General features: G+C 56.4%; 1 protein-coding gene across 1 annotated transcript; it reads left to right on the forward strand.

Annotated features, from left to right (window-relative positions):
* The first annotated feature begins 573 nt into the window (after positions 1-573).
* LOC119155700 (protein transport protein Sec16B-like) lies at positions 574-21,294 on the forward strand. Its single transcript, XM_037404628.1, is given in 27 exon segments — positions 574-625; positions 1,606-1,936; positions 2,998-3,104; positions 3,653-3,758; positions 3,878-3,992; positions 4,719-4,863; positions 5,182-5,339; positions 5,949-6,010; positions 7,283-7,418; positions 7,973-8,203; positions 8,802-8,899; positions 9,589-9,670; positions 9,786-9,903; positions 10,511-10,622; positions 10,885-10,990; positions 11,570-11,710; positions 14,706-14,819; positions 15,538-15,610; positions 17,826-18,030; positions 18,032-18,060; positions 18,742-18,812; positions 19,162-19,308; positions 19,459-19,566; positions 20,433-20,514; positions 20,621-20,703; positions 20,817-20,885; positions 21,168-21,294. Coding segments are annotated over 26 exon segments (3,021 nt in total). The 5' UTR covers positions 574-625; positions 1,606-1,679; the 3' UTR covers positions 21,234-21,294.
* Positions 21,295-22,264: the final 970 nt, after the last annotated feature.

A 22,264-nucleotide genomic window follows, 5' to 3' on the forward strand; every position in this document is an offset into this window, starting at 1 on the left:
GGGGGAGGACACTCGGCTCCCTGTATCTAGCTTTTACTGCGGCTTGCTATGATGGTTTGCCTTGATTTACTCCATTTTTTGTTCAGGGTGCCTGGGGGAGTTTGGGAAAGGATTTCCAGGCAGGATTTGCTTATGGAGTGAGGCCATTGCACTGCAAGGACGTTGGTGAGGCAGTGCTGGGGGGGACCCCACCACCATCCTGGCTACCTTCTGCCTGGTGGGACAGATGCTATGTGCTTGACCTGTGGCTGGATCCCACTTAAACCAACAGCTCAGCCAGCAGGTTTTATTTATTATTTAGGGAGTGTGAGGATGTAGAGAGGAGGATACTTATGGCATTTTTTTTTTTTTTAAAAAAAAACCCACAGCCTGCAGGAGAAATATCTGGCTTTTTTTGCACTTGGAGTGCTGGGTGCTCCATGCCTTGGGTGTGAGGAGACAAGTGATGGGGAAGGTGACCCTCAGGGTGCAAGGAGCGGTGCACGAGCTACTGGGAGCGGTGGCTGAGTGTGGCGGGGGGAGCGGGGGCTGCCCTTTGCCCCCGGGCGGCCGGCGGCCCATGTGGCAGTGGACTTTGGCAGTAGCACCCAGGCGGCGGAGGACGGGCCTGGCGGGCTCCGAGCAGGTGTGTGGGGAGCAGGCAGTGGTGGGAACCCCTGGATGAACATTAGGGGGGCCCTCGGAGGGGCTGGAATGATGGGTGCCTGGATGCTTGTGCCTGGGGGCTATTTAGGGCAAGGATTTAACCCTGGTTTTGCTTGGAAAAGCCACAAACTGAGCCGCCCCTGTTCAGTGTCTTCCCCCAGCTCTGAAATTACCCCAAAGCGCCTTAAACTTTGAGTGTGGGAGGGGTGACCTCCACGATGGGGAGGTTTGTGAGCCGTTACGGTGGGGGCATGTCGGGTACTGATGCTGCAAGAAAAGATATGGGGGGCTTAAGGGTGGCCCCCCCCCCGGCAGCTGGGGCTTCATCTGTGTGTTGCCTTGGGCTGTCCTTGGGCTTTCCTCTTCTGTGTGGGGCTGTTGTAGATCTGATGTCTGCTTCAGCTACTGTGTTCTTGAAAATCCCTGTTCCAGGGGATTCCTGGACAGAAGAAAATCCCTGTTGCCCCCATCTTATAGCTCATGCGAGCAAAGCTCCATTTCTCCCTGCCTCTGTCCCTACTTATTTCTTCGAGAATAACCCCTTGTCCTGCTTGTAGCTTTGCCAGCATCCCTCCCCCCACCACGTGTGGGGTTTCCTTCCTCCCTTTACCTTGTCACAGAGGTAAAGCTGATTTCTCACCTGCCTGGGGAGGCTGTGAGCAGTGGTGCTTTGCAGGGCTGGCTGGGGGTGCAGCAGGCTGCTGCCCCTTCCTCCAGGGAGAGCTGGATGCCCGTTGCTTTCAAAACTGGACCATTTCATCCCGGTGTTTTAAGGGGAGCTTCAAGTGCAGGCAGATGTGGAGATGGCTTTTGCTTGCCTCTGGGCATTTTGGAAAGGATGTTGGGCTTCCAGAAGGCTCCCAAAAGCAAAGATTAGGTGGCAACAGGTTTCACGGGGGGCTTTGAGGGGGACAAAAAGCTGCCGATCAAACACACTGTGACTTATCTCGTTGCTTGCAGGCCGCTAGAGCCATTCGGGACTTAACCTCCCCTCCCACCCCAAAACCAGAGAGGACCCCGCTGGCAAGCTTGCCATGAACCCCTGGCCCCCTGCCTGGCCACCCCAGCCCCGGGGGAGGCAGGCAGCCTGGGGGGCATGGGGGGAGGCTCACCAGGGCCCCAGGTGGCAGCTTCTCCGCGCAGGACCCCCGCATCGACCCGGCTCTTGGGATGGGGGCCAGCTCCCCGGCCACCCCTGGGACGAGGGCCACCCACCCTGGAGGGACACCCACAGACCAGCGTCCCAGGCTGAGCACGGTGACAGCAGCTGCCCCAGGAGGCCGTACTCCAGGTGAGAGCTGCCCAGCCTTGCGAGGCTGGCGCTGAGCCTCCTCCGTGTAAACCTTCTTAAAATAAGATCTGACCATTTCACTGCTCCCGTGCACTTGCGGCGTGGGTTCTGCCCTTGTCACCGCGCAGGGGAAACTGGAGCAGCCTCACGGAGACAGTGCGTGATGAATTGATGTCCAGCTACCAAAGCAGCCGGTGACACATATATTCAAGGCTGCACAGGAGTTGCAGCTCTGATTTCTTACAGCTGTGGCTTTCTGCAGTTGCTGTTTTATGGGCTTTGTCTCGGTCCGAGGTGCATTTTTCTTGAAGGTTTGATTAAATGCAGTTCTTTTTTACTAAGTGCAAGGTGAACAATAAAAATACAAATGGTAATATAGGAGCAAAAGGGAGCTTGCAAGCTCAGCTGGTGAAACAGCGGAGGGTGGGAGGATAAAATGTGGATGCTCTCGGTGCTGAGAGCGCTTTGGGGGCTCCAGCAAATTTTGGTCGATTTGCCTGAGTTATTGCCCCCGGTGAGTTACGGGGTGGGCGCACAGGGCTTTGTGCTGAGGTGTGATGCGCATGCTGGGAAGGGGGGTGTTGCAGGGGCTGGCCGCATCGCTGTGTAAATCCTGAAGGGTGAAGGTATGTGAGTGCTGGGTGGGTGGCTTGGGCTGGGCTCTGGCGCAGGGGGGGAACTGCTGAGCTGTGCGGTGGATGTGGCAGCTCAGAGCTTGGCAGAGAAGGTGGTTTTGGGGGATCTCTTCTAAAATGTGGGCGAAGGTTGATCCCCATGACAAGTCTTTACCATTGAGCTGAAAGTGGGCATTGCCTGAAACTGCAGTGCACAGCTTGCTCATGGATGGGGGTGGGAAAGTATCCAGCCTCCTGCTGCTCCTTCCCGGCGTGATGCTGGACCAGCTTCTGGCCCTGACACTGAGCAGGGGACCTGGCTTTATTTCCATCATCTTTTTGCCTCCAAAGGTCCCATCTGGGGCGTGAGACTAACCCTAGAGGTGGTCCAGAACGTGCAGAGGTGCCTGCTCTTTCTCAGATTAGGTATGTTGTGTGGCGTTTCAGGCAAGGATATGGAGACTCCCACCGGCAGTATCCAGCAGCCAGCTACGGGGATGACTACACCTACCAAAGCCACCAGCGGCAGCCGGTGGCCTGGCAGGATGACAGAGGTATGGGCTTATCCTTTGGGTCTGGGGATAGAGGCAACTTGCAGAAGAGACTATGCTTTCTCCAGGATGGGTGGTTCTCCCAGGGCTTGCACATCTCCAGGGCTTTCTCCTGCCCGTGCTCCTGGGCGGCTAGTGCCGTTCTCTCCGCGCAGCACTGCCCTTGGTTTGCATTTGGGAGACATGAGCAGGAACTAGGTGCACCCAAGGCAATGTTTGATCTTAACCTCCATGGATAAAAAACTGCCATTCCTGGTTCCAGGCTGAACGCAATGTTGATAGTGCTGTGTGATCAGGGTGGCTGGGGCCTCGTTTTTGCTGTTTCTGGAGTTCCTGGGCTGAAAAAAAGGGGAGGGAGGAAAGAGGAAAGGACATCAGTGCTGTGTTGGCAAATGTGTACAGGGCCTTATCATACCTCCAATGTGTTGGGCTAATTTGGAAGCAAATGGGGTGTGCATGGCAAATTGCCTGACTCATTGCTTTTTCTTTTGCAACTTCATTATGGCTTGTTGCTCTGAAGGGGAAATGCTAAGTCTTGATTCTCTCTCTAGACCTGAGACAGGGAGAGCCTTACGGCAAGAGTACCAGTTACCAGGACCAGCACTACTACAGGGGTTACCACCCCAACCTGGCCACAACCCCCCCGGGGCAGGACAGGTAAGGGTGGGGAGTCTGGGCATCACCTGATACAGCCACCTGCTGCAAAATTAGTGGGTTTGTGGCTGGTCCCCAAAATCTCTGACCTTCAGGGTGTTTCCTTTTGCTCCTGTCTGCAGGATGCAGACCTACGAATCCTACGAGGAAAGCTCAGTCTCGGCTGTCAGGAAGGAGCGGGAAGGGGGAGAAGCCCTCAACAACAGTTTGGGGGAGCCTGGTGGCCAGCCCCAAGAGGTAACATGAGGATGGGCACGGATGGAGGACAAAAGGCTTCAGGATCTCCCAGAGATATTTTTTTTTTTTAGGAGCAATCCATGTCTGTCCCCTCCAGCTGGGAAGGAGGCTGGTTGCCCTCAGTGCTTAACAGTCTCTGGGGATTATTATAATGGGTTATTAGTGTTTCTGATCTCTCCATCTGCTGGGCTGTCGATCCCCAGGCATGGGGCTGGGCACTGCTCCCGCACCGGGCCAGGAGCAGGACAGAAACCCAAGCTTGGTGGAATGCTCTTCTGCGTCCTCCCTAGGTGGTTGAAAGCTGTGTGCCACCCAGCTCTGCCCACCAAGTCCTGCCCCATCACACCGGTGTCCCGAGCACTGTGTTTTGCCAAGAGCAAATTAAAGGATCAAATCAAAGCTGCTGTGGTTGTTTTGCTCCTGCACAATGTTTTCTCAGGTTCCCAAGCCGTGCCTGCTGGCTGTGTTGAGGAGTCTGTGTTAGGGATGTGAACCAGTTGGGCTAAACTGGTGGCTGATGTAAATTATTTTAAACGCCGTTGGGTATGGCCAGGGTACGTGCCATGATGCACCTAAGATGCTGAAGGGTGTGAGCTGCTCAGCTGTGCTGTGCTTCTTCCACCGGGCACTTTCATGGAGCAGCAGAGTCTGTCCCACTGCCCTGGGAGCAGAAAGGCAGTGGTGTCCCTCGTTTCTCAGCCAGGTTTGTGTTCTCTCCCTTCCTAGCAGCCCTCGGGCCAGCCCAGCCTGCTCCTGCAGTACCGGGAGTCGGGGCTCAGCTCCAGCGGCTATGAGCTCAGCCAGTACATCCGTGACGGTGCCGACCACTACGACCCTGTGCTTTCGGGGACCTGGAGCCTGGCACAAGCAGGTGAGGTGCGATGGGGTCCTGGCCCCCTCTGACGAGGTGGGAGCATGGAAAGAAACGGCTGGCGGTAGGAGATCTGCTGTCTTGCAGCTCGGTCCTTTTCCTGGAGGAGGTTGTGCATGTACAAGGTGTGACTGGGGGGCTGTGGGGTGCATGGTCCAGTGGCTCTGCCCTGGCAGGTATAGGAGCTGCCATGCATGCCTTCTGCTTTAGGGGACGGTTCTTGCATAGGGGGGGCACTGCAGGGTTACCGAAGTTGGGGGGGCCCGTTGGAGTGAGGTCAGGGTGAGGGGACTCATGGTGGCCTCTGTGTCATTGCAGGAGGGCCCTTGGTGTCCAGCCCGGCTCCGGTGGCCCCCCGCAAGTTCTCGCTGCCGCACACGGCGGTGTGCTTCGGTGCCGGAGGCCAGCTGGTGCTGGTGTGTCCTCAGCATCCTGCCGAGGGGCAGCTAGCCCGTGTTGAGCTGCACAGCCTTGAGGTACGCCACAGCCTGGCACCGCAGACCTCTGTCCCCTTGCTGGAGTGGCTCCTTCTGCCCTGAGGGATGACAACACCATTTGCCACCCAAACAGCCTCCTCAGCCTTCCCGTCCCCTGCTGCCATCTTGTCTCCGGCCCACGTGGACCTTTGCATCTGTGTTGTGCCAGCCTTTGGGGCCCACATCCCACCCCTTTGGCTCCGTAACCCTTGTCATCTGTCACCTGCTCCCAGTGATCCCTTCCGACAGGGACAAGTGTGGCCTGTGCATCTCTGAAGGGTTATTCTGGTCACCTCTCTGAGGTGCTGCACTACAGAGTCCGTGTGCACCCCCTGAGCCTGGCACAGCATGTCAGTCTCCGGTTTTGCCTCCCAAACGAGGCAGATGCCATCTCAACAGGCCCTTCTTTGTTGAGTGAAAAAGGAATGGACCTTTTGGGGGTCCGTGTGATGGTTTAGGGTCTATGTTTTGGGGTTACCTTAAGACAGCACAGAGAAGGGGTTCACCAGCCCTGCTGAACCCTTGGCCAAGGCACCGAATTTCAGCCAGCACCACTGGGGCTGGCTCGATTGCTGGAGTCCGGCTGCTGAATTTACTCTTGTTCTGTAGGTGATGCTCCACGACACAGAAGAGCTGGAGGAGCTGAGGGCCTTCCCGGGACCCCTGGCCAGGTACGCTGCACCGGCAGGTCTGGGAGCTGTGTTGTCCTGGCTGTGCTGGCATGGCTGGCCTGCGAGCACCTCTCCTTTGGGAGGAGACGTGAGCTCAGGGCAGGCTTTGGGGTGCCCACGGGTTGGAGATCTGCAAAGGCCAAGTCTGAGCTCAGATGGGGAGCCCAGCCCCTTCGCTGCGGTGTAGGTTGGTTTGGATGGTGGGAGGTGGTTTCTTTCACTATTCACAGGCTGTGGGTTTAGTGTGGTTTGTATGCCTGACCTTATTTTGTACTCATGTCTCAGAAAACTGATTTTGGGAGATCTCTTCAGATGTCTAAACCCTGGGTCAACTTGCGGTTTAGCTTTTCCTAAGGTGGTTGTCCCCCGAGACAGCTGAGCACGGCAGGGTCAGAAGCAGCATGTGCCTTCACCCAGCGTGAGCCTGGGGCTGAATCTCGGTGGATTGCAGCAGGTTGTCTCTGCACTGTGCTGCTTACACTAGCATGTCTTCTGGTCACTCGTAACCAGAGCAGGGAGAGAAAAGGAGTGTGCAGAAAGAGGAAAACCGTTTACTGAGCAGAAGGGCTGCAGAAGCTGGGTAGAAGACATGGAAGTTACCGCTCATGCTGAAAGGGACACTGGGAATCTCTGTCGGTGTGACTGAGCCAGGAACAGCATCTCTGTCCCTCTCCCCTGGCTGATCCTGTCTCTCAGCCACCCTTTCTTTCCAGCTGTCTGACTATTTTATTGTAAGACGGCAGTTCTGCCTGGCTTGCACGTAGCTTAAATGTTTCTGCTGCTGCTTCAGACCCAAAGGGCTTACGTGGTCACAAGTGTGTCTTTCTCCCTGCACTACACCAGTTAAATAAAAGATGCTGCCTGTGCGTGCGCGTGCTCCTGCAGCCTGGGACATCCTGGCTGTAACAGCAGCAAAGCAAAACCGAGGTTCTTTTCAGATGGATGGATGAAAATATTATCAGGAGGGCAGAGAGAGGGTTTGAGATGCACTCTGCATCCCTGAAACACAGAAATCTCCAAAGAATCGTAATAATGATAGAAATTAAGCATTTTTGAGCTTGGTGTGGCCAATGTGGTATGCAGTCATTGGCACTGGGGGTCTTCTCCCCTCCATCTTTCACTTTGAATCTTTTTTTGGCATCCCCATCAGTGAACCTGGGGACACCTTGAGTCTGAATGATCTATAGAATCGTTTAGGTTGGAAAAGGTCTTTAAGATGTCCTAGATTGCTTTGCCTTGGGTTTCTGTTGACGTCTGTCTTTGCTGCTGTAGGGAAGATCTGCACAAGGTGGATGTGATCACCTTTTGCCAGCAGAAGATAGCCACAAGCTGTGATCTCTCAACACAGAGAGGCAGAGATTCATCTCTTCTCTGGAAGCTCCTGGTCCTCCTCTGCCGGCAGAATGGGGTAGGTGTCCTGTGGAAGGGGCTGACCCTTTTGATCTCAGAAGTGAGACAAGTTATATGCTCCTCAGGTGTCTCTTGATCCAGTTGGTATTTCCAGGTGGGGTGTACCTTAAAAGCTTCCTGTTCCCATAGTATTATCAATTAGCTTGATACTGCCTGGATATTTGGAGCAAACCCTTCTCCACGATTGCTTTTCATCCTTGTGAAATACCGACAACCCAATGCCATAGCAGCCGTGAAAGGGGCTGGTGCCACCTTCGTGGGGGAGCCAGCACTTATGTTTAAAAGAGGATTATTCCCTTAATCCAATGAAATCCACCTAATCTAATCTTATGGCTGCTTGTTGGAAGCAGCTGGATACGATCTTCAGAGCAAGTGCTGTGAAGGTCTTGCTAGTTGTGCTGACTCCTTTGCCCTCCGAAACCGTGTGCTGGTGGCCGAGGCTGGTCTTGCTGGGGAGATGTGCTAGGGTGAGGGTACATGTGTGAGGGGGTCAGACTGAAAGTGCCATCAGCCTTTGCTCATGGGCCTCGCTCCTCCCCTTCCCTTTCACAGTCCATGGTGGGCTCAGACACCGCTGAGCTGCTGATGCAAGACTGTAGGCACCGGGAGAAGTACAAGAGGCAAGACCCCATGGCAAACCTCCTAGGCCTGACGGATGATGAGTGGATGTCACGTCAGTCAGGGGCGCTGGACCTCATCACGGGGGAGGTCACTCCTGTTGTGGAGACGCAGGCACAGATAGTGGAGAAGTTCACCAAGCTCCTCTACTATGGCAGGAAGAAAGTAAGTGGTGAGTGGGATCCAGAAAACAGGGCTAATGCTTTTTCTTGGCCACTTTGACTTCTTCAGGCAGGTGTTAAAGGGAAGAGTGGTCAAGAGGTGCCTTGTGGTTGTGGGATCAACACTTCAAGTGGTGGTTGTACAACAGGGCTTATGGCAGTGATTTCCCACCATTGGGAGTGAGGATGGGGCACCCGGTGAAGACAAGATGCAGAGGCTTTTACCAGCGTTGTGGGTTTAGTTGCAGCTGTGTGACCTCAAGGGATCCCAAAGGCACAGAGAGAGCGGAGGGTTGGATGCAGAGAAGCTTGTGTGCCCAGGCTGGGGTCCCACAGAGATGCTATCAGGAGCCAACAGGCGGCACAGACCTGGAAACCCGGGGAAGGCAGTATTGCTGTGAAGGTTCCAGTTCTTGTCATCATGCAAGGCAGAAAGGTGGTCTTTGTGAACATGGAAGAGTTTTTTGGAGGGTATTAGTTAAAACCAGAGCAGTTATCTGGGCTCTCCTCTGAGCTGGGTGAGCAGAGGGTCCCTTGGAAGTGGAGGAGGGCTGGGAAGCAGAGTTGGTGCAAACCCTTTTTGTTCTCCACCTTGGCTGCAGGATGCACTGGTCTGGGCCATGAGAAACCAGCTGTGGGGCCATGCCCTCTTCCTCTCCAGCAAGATGGACCCTCGGACCTACAGCTGGGTGCTCACCGGGTAAGCTGGAGAAGCTAAAGCAAAGTATGATGCTCTGTGACTGGCTTTGCCAAGCCTGTTATCCTTTTGGATGCCCTCAGCCCCAGTGCACTGAAAAAAGAGCATTGATTTCAGCTGAACCCTTTCAGAGGGGGCAGAGAGAGGAGAGGAGCCATCCATCTGGGTGGGCCAGAGTTCTCCAGGCTTCCCGATGGACAGGAGAAACCAAGCGGGGTCTGGAAAGCAGAAGGAAAGCCATTCCCTGGAGATGTGGGGTGAATTTATCCTGAGGCTTTGGCTTTGCCCTTGCTGCTCTAGCAAAGGTAGCCTCTGGGGCAGGGGGAGCTGAGCCATCTTCACTGTGAGCCAGCCTGGTCTGAGCTGTTCTCCCCACTTGTATGGCTGTTTTCTGGTGGAATTAATGCACTTAGTCTGGATTGGGTTGATCCCTTCAGGGAGAGTTAAGCAGAAATTTTCTGTCTTGTGCAACCTGAATCATTTAAAGGAGTTTTTATCTGCCGTTGTCCTGGAGACTTAGTGCTCCTGGAGATAAAGCAGATCATCAGCCTGGTGAGCTGATGATCCTTTCTGCCTTCTCCAGGAAGCCCCTCGGGACACCGCTTTCCTGGGGCATTTGGGACATGCACTTGGAGGCGAATGAGGGTTGGGGGTCCTGGCACAGCAGCCCTATCTCTGCCGTCTCCTCACAGGTTCACCAGCACGCTGGCCACCAATGACCCCCTGCAGACCCTCTTCCAGCTCATGTCGGGAAGGATCCCTCAGGCAGCTCTGGTCTGTGAGCAAGAGCCTGGCCCCAGCATGTGTATCCCTGTGCTGTCACCTGCTGGTGACACCACCTTGTGTCACCATCCCTGCTCACCTTTGCTCTCCTCTTCTCTCCCTTTAGTGCTGTGGGGATGCTACGTGGGGAGACTGGAGGCCTCACCTGGCCGTGATGCTGTCCAACAAGGTTGGAGACACGGAGCTGAGCCATCGAGCCATTGTCACATTGGGAGACACTTTGGGTGAGCCGAGGCCATTATGAGCAGTTGCATTCCTGCTGTTGTGTAAGGGTGGACACCTGCGCTGCCACCGTGCATGTCCACGCTGGCATGGATGTACGTTGGTGCCGTGGTGGGGTGTGCATGCCTGTCCCCCTGGAGCTGCAGTGCCCGTGCGGTGGCAGGGCTGAGGCGCTGATGGATCCTGCTGCCCTTTGCGCTGGCAGATGAGTCGGGCTCAGGCACTTCCATTAGCTGCCCCTTTGGAGTGGAGACCCCTGGAGTGGCTGGACCCTGGGCAGGGCATATGTAACTGCAGGGACTGAGACTTGCTCCCAGCGATGGGGTTTTTGGGGGGGTTCATGCCTGTAATGGCACTCTGCAGAGCTGGAGCTGCACCCTGCCCAGCTTCCCCTGGTCCTACCACTGAACTGAAACCTGCTCCTAGGTACAGAGAGCAGCAACTGGGGAAAACAGAGAAAAAGCGGGGAGAAGGGAGGGATCGGGGTCTGCATGGACGGGGGAGAAAAGTGGGGCAGTTGGGTTTGGGTTTTCCTGTGAGCTTGGGAGCCTCCAAAGCAATGGTGACCTCCCTTAGGACTAAGTGTTTGTCTTTTTTCCTCCCATCCAGCTGGCAGGGGAGCCGTGGAAGCAGCTCATTTTTGCTACCTGATGGCAGATATTCCTTTCGGTTACTTTGGGGCGAAGGCAGACCGCATGGCTCTGCTGGGCAGCAGCCACCGGTAAGCCAGCCCAGGGGGTGCTGGAGGTGGCGCTTTTGCCAGTGATGTGTCCGTCCCACCTTCTCCCCATCCCTGGGATCTCACTTTTATGCAAAAGAAATTCTGGTTTGTGGGGATTTACTGCTCCTAATGTGAGCTTTGCTCTGGGCCTCTCCAGCTGCAGGCTGGCACGGCAGTGGAGCTGTGGGTCTGCGGGGGCCGGGGGGCTGTCTGGGGAGAGCGCCCTGCTCTTGCTTGCTGAACCTACCCCTCTCCTCTGCAGGCAGGTATTCACCCAGTTTGCCAGGACGGAGGCCATCCAGCGGACGGAAATCTTGGAGTACTGCCAGCGGCTACGGCAGCCCAAATCCTTCCTGCTCCCCTTCCAGGTAGCAGAGATGCACAAGCACATCTGGTGCAGCAGCTCAGACCTGTCCCCAAACATGCATCCATCCCCCTGAAGCCAGGGATTCAGGCTGCTCTCCAAGGCTTGTTCCCTCACCGGGCTTTGGGAGTGAAGGGGAGGCTGCCCCAGGTGGGGGGTCCTCCGGGGCAGGCCTTGGGCAGATCTTGGGGCCATGGCGTGTTTGATCAGTGCTTGCTCAGATCTGGTTGCCTTCCTTCTGCTGGGGTAATGGGTAGGCTTTTCATATCGCCAACAAGCACCAGGCTGCTGCTGCCTCAGGCGTTGCACAAAGGGGCTGGATGAATGGAGGTAGTTCCTTGGCAGGCTCCCCCCATCGCCCGTCGGCTGCCTCTGGGCTGGCCTCGTGACAGCGTGTGGCTGGGGACCGAGGCAGGATGGCCCCGTGGGGATGGGGGGGCTGCCCCCAACTTGCAGGTGACCTCTGGGTGATGAGACCCAGGGTGCTGTGAGTCACGTTGGGGTGATGTGCCGTGGCAGAGGGGACCCGCAGGCAGAAGCGTCTCCTTGCTCATCCGTGTCTGCCCTGCTTCCCTTTCCCCAGGTATACAAGCTCCTCTATGCCTCTCGCTTGGCCGACTACGGGCTGCCAGCCCAGGCCCTGCAGTACTGCGAGCAGATTGCCACCGCGCTGCTGGGCCAGGGTCTGGCCAGCCACCCCCTCCTGGCTCAGAAAGTGATGCAGGTGAGTCTTGCATCCCGCCCCACCCCCCCCCCCACCCCCCGCCTTGGCAGGGTGCGATGCCCGGTCAGGACCCGGTGCAGTAGGGAAGCATCCTCAGGGTTTCCTGGGGCTGCTTGGCAGCTCCATGTAGCCTCCCAGGATTTGCTGCCTGGTATATGCAGAGTACAGCAAAACCAACACCTTCATGGAGTCTCTAATACCCAAGGATTTAGGGTAGAAAACAAAGGAATTGTGCTGACTGCCAAGTAGGAGCAGAGCTATTTGGAAGCAAAGGATGTTTTTCATTCTGGAGAGGCTTTTTGAACTTATAAATGGCACAGACTTAAGAAGCTGAAGTGTGAGTGCTTGACATTTCCCCTCCAGCACATCATCCCATGATTCCATTTACCTGCCGGAGGCTCTTTTGGGGTGACAGTGAATAGGAGCATGTCCCAGCTCGCAGCACAGAGCCCAGCTCCTTCACTTCATGACCAGGGTGCTGTGCCAGGGAGGGGTGAAGCAAAGTGTCCCAGGTCCCCTGGGCAGGCTGGGTTGGCAGGACAGTGGGTCTGCCCACCACCAGGGCAGCGCAGAGGCTGCTCGAAGCCTTCCTCCACCGGGAAGGGGCCAAAAGCTGCAGTGCTTTGAGATGAGGGGCAGCAAGGATGCCCTTCTAAAGGAGGTGCTGCAGAAATTGCCCAAAACTTGGCTCGTGCAGCCCCCGCACCCGATTGTCGAAACCTATTTACTGCCTAACAGCTTCTCAGATCTGCTGTTCTGCTGGGAATAATGCTTCTCCTGGGAGAAAACACTTTCATCTGAAAAACTAGTGCATTCGTAGATGCTCTTGTCTTTGATGTTTTAGACTGTGTTACAAATTATGATACACATTAGTGTTTGATTAAGACTTCCCCTCTTTTGAAGCTGGGGACGATATACAACCAGGTGCTGGTTCATTAATATTGGATCAAAGTGCACATTAGCTTTTGGATTAAACATTCCCCCCGTTTAGGAGTAATCATGCTTATAATTTCCTTTTTCCTGCCATTGATTTAGGATGAACAAAAGTGCATTTGCAAAGAGACGGGACGGTGGGTCTGTAGGTAGTGCAAGCTCCTGGCTGGGAGCTGGGTTACTGCCGTCCCTGTCCCAGGCTGGGCTCTGGCTGCGCAGGTCCTGTCTTACTTTAATCCCCTGGAGCTGGGAAGAAGGTTTTGTGCTCGTTTGGACTTTGTTGTTAAAAACTTCGGAAATAGGAAGAAACAGACAACGGGAACTGCTGCAGAAGGGATAGCTGAGAGCTGTGGGGCTGCGGAGGGTGGCTGAGCTGCAAAGTCACCTCTGGATGGCTTCTGGTGGCCCTTGATGCAGCAGCCTTGTAGCAAAGTGTAGAAGATAAATGAGTGTGAAAAGCTGGGAGGGAGCTTGATAAATCCCCAAGAAGTGGGTCGATAGCAGTGAGAGAAAATTCAGTAAAGACCGGATGAAGAGCAGTGCTTTGAGTGTCATCTCCCCCCATCCAGCTGCCTTAAAACTGGACCCTTGCCTAAGCAATTTCTCCAGACTGGGATTTAGCTCTGCAGGGAGCCCTCCATTTCATCCTGGGCTGGTGGGATGGGTCAGCCCAGAAGAGCCTCTTGCTCCGTTGACAGTAGCTGGAGCCCCATGTTGTTGAGAAGGCTGCAGCCAGGGCAGCAGAGACCCTGTTCTTGCAGGAGAAATTAAACATGCGGCAGCAATACTGCAGAGAGGGACCTGGGGGAGATAGTGAAGCATGGAAAAAATACCAAGCAGCAACATTACAGGATGCTGTTGCAAAAAAGTTTAAAAAAAAAAAAAAAAGCCAATGTTAATAATGTTATTCTGGGCTGTGAGAGCAAGAACGGCATGTGTGCAACAAGGAGGTGATAATCCGCCTCTGTTCAGGTCTTGGGGGTCTTGGCTGGGGCACTGTGCCCTGTTTGGGATGCTGCACTCGGAGACAGGGCTGAACTGGAGCAAATGTAGAAGGGAAGAGCTGGGGTGATAAGAGACTGAGGGGAAAATGACCCTGGAAGAAGGCCTTGGGGTTATTTTTTCCAAGCAAGATATGCTGGGGGAGGGAGGGGTACGGGGGATGTGATAACAGCCCTCCGGCGTGCAAGAGGCTGGTTTTCAGGGGATGGTGCCTGACTGTCCCCGCAGCTGCCATGGGAGGAGGAATAGAGGCTTAATTTGCAGCAGGGAAGATTTCACTTAGATATGAAGAAAAAACTCTTTAGCTCTAAGGACATTAAGCTTCAGGACAGGCCTGGGAGGCTGTGAAATCTTCTCCTTGGAGATTTGTAAGTGCAAATCAGACAAACATGGGCTGGTATGGGCACGCAGGATTTTCCTGAGCGTTGGTAGATGGATCAGGTAACTTCAGAAAGTCCCTCCCAGCCCTGCATTTGTGGTGTTTTCTGTGTGGTTATCAGTGATGGTGATGCTTATTGCAAAGCCTGGGGAGGAAACAGCCAGGTGAGCCCTTAGCTCCCACCCTGCCAGCTCCCATCCATCCTCATCGGGTAGGTAAGGGATTGATGTGCAGCTCTGGGAGCTGGGCTGTTTCCAGAGCTCCTTGTGGGTGTCCTGCAAACCTGTCGGTGCCCCAGGCTGGCTGTCAAGTGGAATTAAAGGTGCTCATTTTCCTCAGAGGAGGAAAGGATGGTAATAGTTACCTGCCTCTCTGATGTGAAGAGCATCTTTGACATGGGTACTTTGACACCTCTGCGGAGGTGGCTGAGATAGCCCTGCTGGGAGGCTCTCTGTGGGGCACGGGATGGGCCAGCACTTCTCCGCGGCAATGCAGGAGGGGGAATAAAACTTGCAGAAGAGGCTGGTGTTACTTTTACCCCTGTATTATGAACAAGTGCAGCTCTGCTGCTCTTTTCCCCTGGGTCTGTGTGCCCTGCCATGTGCAGCTGCTCTAAGTGTTGGTCTCTTCCCTGTGGAGCTGAAATGTGTGACGAGCCCTGTTGCCCTCCTGGCTCTACAGCTAGCCGAGCGGCTGAAGCTCTCCGACCCTCTGCTCCTGGAGATGCCGGAGCAGGACCAGCCCTTGGAGCCTGACTGGCTGGTAGAGCTCCGAGCCCGCTGCCGGGAGCAGGAGGTAAGGAGGAGCGGGGATGCTGGGGGGCAGCCAGTCTGGGTTGTGGTTTGTCTGCAGGAGCATCCTTCTCTGCTCTGAATCCAAGGGCATGGGCATGGAGGTCCGAAGGGTGGTGTTACCCAGCTGCCTTTCCCCTTGGCTCTGAGCTCAGAGACGTGGTCTGTGCTGTGGGACCTGCAGCTTCAGTGGGAGCGGGGGGGGTTGCGATGCCCGAGGGTGTGAGCAGTGAGGGCTGCAGGGCTTTGCATGGGGCAAAACACTCCTCGCCTTGGCTCATGGAGGGCACTCAGGGGCTGGTGGGTGAATGATGATCTCCTCTTGCAGTGAGGGTGTTGCAGAGGACACTGCTGGGGCATCACCTTGCAGATGTCTGCTCTCAGGTCCCTTAACTCTATGGTCTGGTCCTTGGATTAATGCTCTCCGTTGAGGTTTCACATCTGCTTTTGGTTCTGTGCCCTTTTCTGTCACTGGTTTCACCTCCTACCTGCTCTCAGCAGGGCAGTGGTGCTGCAGCTCCTCTCACTTGCTGGCAAAGAGCTGTGACTGTGCTGGTACAGGTCTCACCTGTAACCTGGGCTCTGGCAGCCCGGGGTGGGTTGTGAGCCTCACACCCATGAGCACCATGCTTTTCCTTACATTGCCTTCCTGGTTTCCTTAGTCTTTGCCCTGTGCCGTCCCCTTTTCCATCTGTTTTATCACATTTTCTAACTCCTTGCAGGTGGAAGATGACCTCCCTCCGGAGGTGGCACCCGCCCAGCCTGAGCTCTCCTGGACTGCTGCATCGATGGCAGGTAAAGAAAACAAAGCAGTAGGTGGCAATGGCTGCCGAGGGCTTTTCTGCACGTGGAGTTGTGCTGCCATGGGCTGGGAGGCAGCTCCCTGCTCCCTGGAGCATTTCTCGTCAGCTACTTCTTGCTCCTTGCGTCTGCCCCAGGGCTCCAAGTTTTGCTCCTGCTGGGATGCATCCCTCTGGTGTGGGGCTGCAAACTGGGTGGCTGATGCTCGTGCCCTCCATATGAAGGCTGAGTAATTGGGCTTAATTACCACAGCTTCAGGAGTTCCCTGTGGGTGCCGTGGGAGGAGAAGGGGGTCGGAGGTGGGCAGCTGGATGAAGCATGTGTCTCCCAGCTGAGCCTTGGGGGAGACAGCCCAGTTCCCAGGCAGTCCTCCGAGGTGCAAACTGGAGCTGAACTAAGAGGATTTCACACTTTCGGAGCAAAAGATCGGGGCAGGAGCGCATCCCTCTGGGCACCGGGCTGCAGCATGCCTGTCGGTGGAGTCCCAGCGTTCCCCCTTCCCCACTGCCTCTGTCATCCCTCTGCTGCACCTCGCAGTGACCCTCAGCGTCCCCTCCAGCCACAGTCCACCCAGCGGGTCAAGAGTCATCGATGTGAGGGACAGGAGCCACCCCTGGGTGACTCTCTAAGGAAGGGCTGGAGAGTTTTCCTTTCCTAGCTGGATGTCCCATCAAGGAGAAGTCGGGGCTGGTGAGCCACGGGTGTCGCTTCACAGCCGCCTCCATCAGCAGGATGCCCCGGCACAGTCTGCTGCTCCTTGCTGCTGCTGGGATCTAGCTTTCTGCTGGGAATGCTGGCACCAAAGGGTGGAGAATAAAGGCTGATGCAGACAGGATAAAACATGACAAATTCCTCCAAGCCATTTCTTCCTATCAGCTTTCCCTGCTGCTGCCAAATTCCTCTTCAAAGAGCTCTCCTAGGCAGTAAAAGGATCATCAATCCTGATTGCCTTCTGCTGCTGTGAGGGCTGAAGCTATGATCATCCTTTCCTGGAAAAAAGTTGCAGGTATGATGGGATGGCTTCTCTGAGTGGCAAGGTTTGCTCCGTGGGGTCTCTGCGGCTCATTTCCCAGATGCTCGGCCCTTTTGTTTGCTGAGGCCGTTCAGAGTCAGCATCCGAGGGACCTGCCTGCAGAAAAAGCTGGCTTGGTGCTGAATTCATCCATCTCGGAAAGACGGAGCCTGAATCAAGGTGCCAAACTGGGATCCACGTGATCACAGCAGCCTCCCTCTCCATCCTTACAGCCTGGGCTATCCTCCCTGACTTTTCCCAGTTGAACCTGCCAGGCGGAGTGGAGTCAAGCATCCACCCTCCTCCCTGTGGACTTTGAGCATTTCCAGGCTGTGTGGGAGCTGCTCCTGGGTGTGACGCCAACCCTGAGCGGGCTGGAGGTGATGCTGGCAAACAAAGCAAAGGATTTTGTAGCACCACACACAAGAGGTGCCATAGCCTGTCCCCAGGCTCAGACCCGTGGGGTCTGGGTCCTGCCTGGCTGTGTTTCACGGTGGTGGGAGAGAAACTTCCCGGTGCCTGGCATGTTTCTGGCTGAAGGCTGCAGAGCTGGAACAAGCAGGACACGCTCCTGGGACCAGCAGCAGTGTGCTGCCTGCACAGTGTCTAACATCAGACAGAGCAACGTGTGTGCGTATTAAAAAAAACAAACCCCACTTGTTCAACCTGCCTTTCAATTAAAAAAAACCCCACAGCCCTGAGTAAATCTGCCAAAAGCAAGGAACTCATCCATGGGCACTCCTGTGGAGCGGGAATGAAGGCTGTGGCTTCCTGGTGAATTTTCTTTCCTGCTCAGGGTGTGCAGCAGGAGTGGAAGAAAAGGCTGGAGGCCCTGGGCTCCTTTGAACTGCCGGCATGTGCTGCTCGTGCTTGGTCCCTTTGCTTCCACAGCATTCCCCTTCTGAGTTGGTTTGCAACCTGAGGCATGTTTGCAGGAGATTTCCCCCCTCCCCGGTCTCTCACAGCCCACCTTCCTTGCAGCCTCTAACAGGTCCCCACTGCTGTGCCGTGCCCTACCTTCCCCGCCTGCGCGTGGTCCCTGGGGTCCCTCCTCGCCCCCCGGCTCCTGCTGATGTATAATGGAAGAGGAGGATTCTGCGCAACAGCCTGATGAGACTGTAAACACTGGAGTAAACTCCTGAGGTGTGGGTTTTGTGGATAATTTGGGGGTTGTTTGGTGGTTGTTTTTTTTTTCAGATGAAAAGCCTGGCCCCAAGCTTTCCCAGAGCAAAGGCTACCAGTATGACTACCAGCCTGTGGCACCCCAGGGACCCAGCTCCCACGAGGATGTGTCCCACTGGCTCCCAGCACCTGCTCAAGTCACAGCATCACCACTGCTCAGCGCTGGGCAGGAGCTGCAGCCCCCCATGCTCGGCCCAGGAGCAGGAGGGGTTTCTGAGGACCCCCCCCCCGCAGGCAGTGCTGCCGGCAGGTAAGCGCTCCAGCCTCGTTTCTCTACAAAAATCCCCGTCCCCAGTGAGTTGCAGTGGGATGGGACATCCCTTGGGGAAGTGTGATCGCCTACGGTGTGCGTCCCTTCAAACGCTGCTCCCTGCTAGTGCCGCCTTCACGCAGCGTCTCGTTTCCCTCCGACCTTGCCCCAGACATGGAGCCGTGCTGGCCCCAGTGCCCCCGCACACGCAAGGTCCACCACTACCAGCCACCCTGGGCAGGTGGGTCTTCATTTTCACAAGACCTTGCCCAAAGCAGCAAGGGAGGGCAGCCACGGGGAAAGGCAGCTTCACATCCCGCAGCATGAGCTGGGTTTTTGGGATGCACCGGTGCAGCCCTGCAGCTCCCTCCCTGGGTCTGGCATTGGCTGGGACAGGGACCAGAATGGCCTTTTGCATCTCTTGGAGGGGACATCTTGGCCACACAGCCTTGCTGTGGGATAGGGTGATATCTCTTTCTCTGGAGACCCTCAAAATCAGCCTGGACCCGATGCTGTGCGATCTGCTCTGGGTGACCCTGCCTTAGCAGGGGGTTGGACTGGATGATCTCCAGAGATCCCTTCCAACCCCGACCGTTCTGTGATGGAAGCACTGAAAATACCTCTGACAGAGATGGCAGGAGCTCCTTGGGCCAAGCCCTGACTGTGTCCTTTGCTCCCCAGGAGAACCTGGGGAGCCCTGGGGTGCCCCACTGTCCCCCAAGGAGGTGCAGCCATCCCCCCCAGCAGAGCAGGTGAGTCGGAGGGGTCAAGGAGACCATCCCAGCGGGGACCATGGTATGATTTGGGACTCGCTGGCTCATCCTTCCATGCACTTAACTCACATGGAAAAATCCCATCGTGGTGCCAGCTGTCCCCTCGGGGGACCCTGCTGGTTAGGGTAGCCCCCTCCTGCCTCTGGAGTGCCCAGCTGCCTGCTGCGCCCTGCTGAGGGGGCTGCTCCTCCCCACCTGCTGTGCAAGGGACAGGGGGCCCTGGGGATGCTGTCGGTTAAGCCTGGCATGGAGGAGTCCCGGGGCCACTCTGATGCTTGGGGTGGCTGCTCTGGGAATGCCATGTGGCAGCTCCGATCTCCGATGCCAGGAGGGGTTAACAGCGAGGACTCGGACTGTCTCTGAGAGCTCCACCGTCTCCTTGGAAGACGACAGTCAGCCTTCCTCGGAGAGCACGGCTGAGGACACTGCTGAAGAGCTGGCACCAGCAGAGGCGGCGAAACTGGATGAGGACAAGGTGAGCATGCTGATGTGAAGCCTCGTGCTCTCAGCTTGCCTGTCCCTGATGCCTGTCATGCCTGCCCTGCTCCCGGCGGGCATCTGGGTGGCCATGGCATCATCCCCTTCTCATCCGTTTCCACTCTTTGTGACAACCTTCATTTCCCAGAGCTCTGGATTCAGGTGGTTTGGCTGGTTTCGGACAAAGCCCACCAGGGAAACTTCTTCCAAAGCCACATGTGAGACTGCCCCAGACTCCCCCCCACCACGACCACAGGTAGGGGATGAAAGGCTCTCCCGTCCCTGGGTGACACCCAGGGTACAGCAGTGAGGATGGGTGACACCTCCCCCATCACCCGCTGTTCCTCCCTCCATCCTCGCGCAGGCAGCTGGGCTGTGCCATTGCACAGCTCGTCATGGCCGTAGTCTGTGTGGGGACACAGCGGGACCGGGAGCCCTTTGGGCCAGGAAGTGAATCCTTGATGAATAATAATTGTCAATGTATAAAACCTCTTTGATCCGGGAGGTCCTCCGAGCACTTGGTAAAGTCTGCGGGGACCGCTTGCCCTCCGCCGGGGTGGAAAGCAGCAGCAGCTGCGGGTGGCACTGCTCGGGAAGGGTTTAGGAGCTGAAGGGAGGGAAAACCCCTGGAAATGGAAGAGCAGCAGAGAGGGGGAAGCAGCCGTGCATGGTTATCCCCGTCCTGGCAGAGTCCTCAGGGTGTCGCATCCCCGACTGCAGGCTGAGGGTGGGCTTGGGGGCAGATGTTGGAGTGAGATCCTCCCCTGGAAGTCTCCTGTTTGAGAATGACCTACAACCCCAGAGCAGGAAATTTTGGGATAGTCTTCCAAAACTAGCAGGAGATGAGGAACAGAGGGGGAGACCCATGGACCCTGGTGGCCCCTTACACTGTACACAGGCTTGGTGTCCAGCCTCCTGCCCAATTTTGAGCTCTCCGGGTGGTTTAGCTTTGTGACAGGGGTTGCTTGTCCTGACTCTGGAGACCCCCTCCTTAGCTCAGTTGCCTGCAGCTCTTGGGGTACCTCTCCAGCAGGATGGGTGCAGAGCAGTACCCCAAAAGTGCGGTGCAGAGATGCCACCGTGCAAGGAGCTTCTGCTCTAAATGGGTGGATGTGGTTGCAGGACCAGATGTCTCCATCCCCATCTGATGCCCCTCTTGCAGCTGGGACAAGCCCTTCAGCTCAGTCTCCCTCCAGAACCCCTGGTAAATGCCGTGCGGGTCCCCTTGCCCTTCTCACCTTCAGCCTTTTAGAAGCTGCCCATCTAAATTTTAATCTTTTGGGGTATTTTTTTCTGGTTGCATGCCCCAGGAGGAACGCACAGTGTTACTCCGGTGTCCGTTGGGATGAAAGGTTCATGGGAGATGGATGGTGGGGAGTCAGTGGGAGAGCAGGTGAGGAGAGAGGTGTATTCGTGCATGATGGGGGGGCATCCATGGCACCCCTCGGGGGGTGGCACTGCAGTGGGGGGGTGGATGTTATGTTTCTCTCCCTTCACCTCTTCTAGACTGGCTGCCATGAGTCTTCCCCACCGGTCAGGACCATCCCGCTCTTCAACCCTGCCCAGGTCTCTCAGGTGAGTGCATCCTCCAGGTGTGGAGAGGGAAAGGGGGGTGGCGGGGTCCTGGCTTTGGGGGTGATGCCAGGTTAGGGGGGATACAGGGGGTGCCAGCCCTGGGTGTGTGAGGAAATAAATTGGGGGAGGACAGTGATGGGGGGGGGGGGAAATGGGTGATGGAGGAGGGGAATGGGGGAAGGGGGGGGGGGGGGGGGGATGCTTGTGGCTGCATCCTGAGGGTAAACAAATCCACATTTTTGCGGTACAGCTCTCCCTTACACGGTCTTCTCTGCTTCCCAGCTCGCCGCTGCCTCTCGACCCAACCAACCCAGCTGCTTTCGCGCCGTTACCCCCAACCCCCTGTGAACTGGGGGGGGTGGGGTGGGTACTGGAGAAATCAACAGTGCTGACTGGATTTAAACCAAAATGATGTTGTGATTATTTGAAGGGGGGGCAGAGGTTGGGCCCGCGGCCCCGGACGACATCGTCCAGGGCCGCAGGCCCAACCTCTGCCCCCCGGGTTTGTGGGTGTTAAAGGTATAAAATGATTTAAGGGGGGGGTATAAATGGTATAAAATGATGATTGGGAGTGATGGAAAAGTCGTGTCCGAGGGGAGAGTAGTCTGAGTTAGGTTGTATAAAATGATTTAAGGGGGGTATAAAGGGTATAAAATGATTAAGGGGGGGGTATAAAATGATGATTGGGGGTGATGGAAAAGTTGTGTCCGGGGGAGAGTAGTCTGAATTAGGTTGTAGGGCCCGTGCCCCACCTCACCCATTGGACTCAGCGATCGCCGGCCGTGAGTCTGTCTCAAAGCACCGCGGGGCCACGAGCATCCGCCGGGGGTTGGGAGGGGGAGGGGCGCTTCGCCCCGCCCCCACCCCCATTGACCCACGCAGCTTCTCCTGCCCAGGACAGGCCCGTAACGCGACGCCCCCCCTTGCTGGTGGCTCACCCGCCCGTCGCGGGCGGGGCTCTGCGGGAGCCGTGGGCGGCCCTTCCCTCAGACCTTCCCCGAGGCGGGGCGGTGGGGTGACGCGCACCCAGTGGGTGGCCTCGGCGGTGAGCTTCCCCCGGACGCTGCGACAACGGGCCGGTCAAAGCCTTATATAGAGCTTCGCTTCTCCCTTCGCTTCTAGGTCAGGGTAAGCCGCCGGCGCTACCCAGCGTGCACAGCGCTGCATGCTAATTTAGACCCGCCCCTTCATCGCAGGCGGGACTGGAGGGGGTGTGCATGCCCTCGCGGCCGCCCCGAGTGGAAGGTAAAGCCCGGCACCGCGGGGCCCACGCGTGACAGCATACGGGGACCAAGGGCTCTCGTGTGACAGGCTGTGGGGCTGGTGGGTCCTGCTGTGACAGGCTGGGGGCCCACTCGTGAGGAGTTGTAACCTGTCTG

The sequence above is a fragment of the Falco rusticolus genome, chromosome 11, assembly GCF_015220075.1.
Source record: "Falco rusticolus isolate bFalRus1 chromosome 11, bFalRus1.pri, whole genome shotgun sequence".
Lineage (NCBI taxonomy): Eukaryota > Metazoa > Chordata > Aves > Falconiformes > Falconidae > Falco > Falco rusticolus.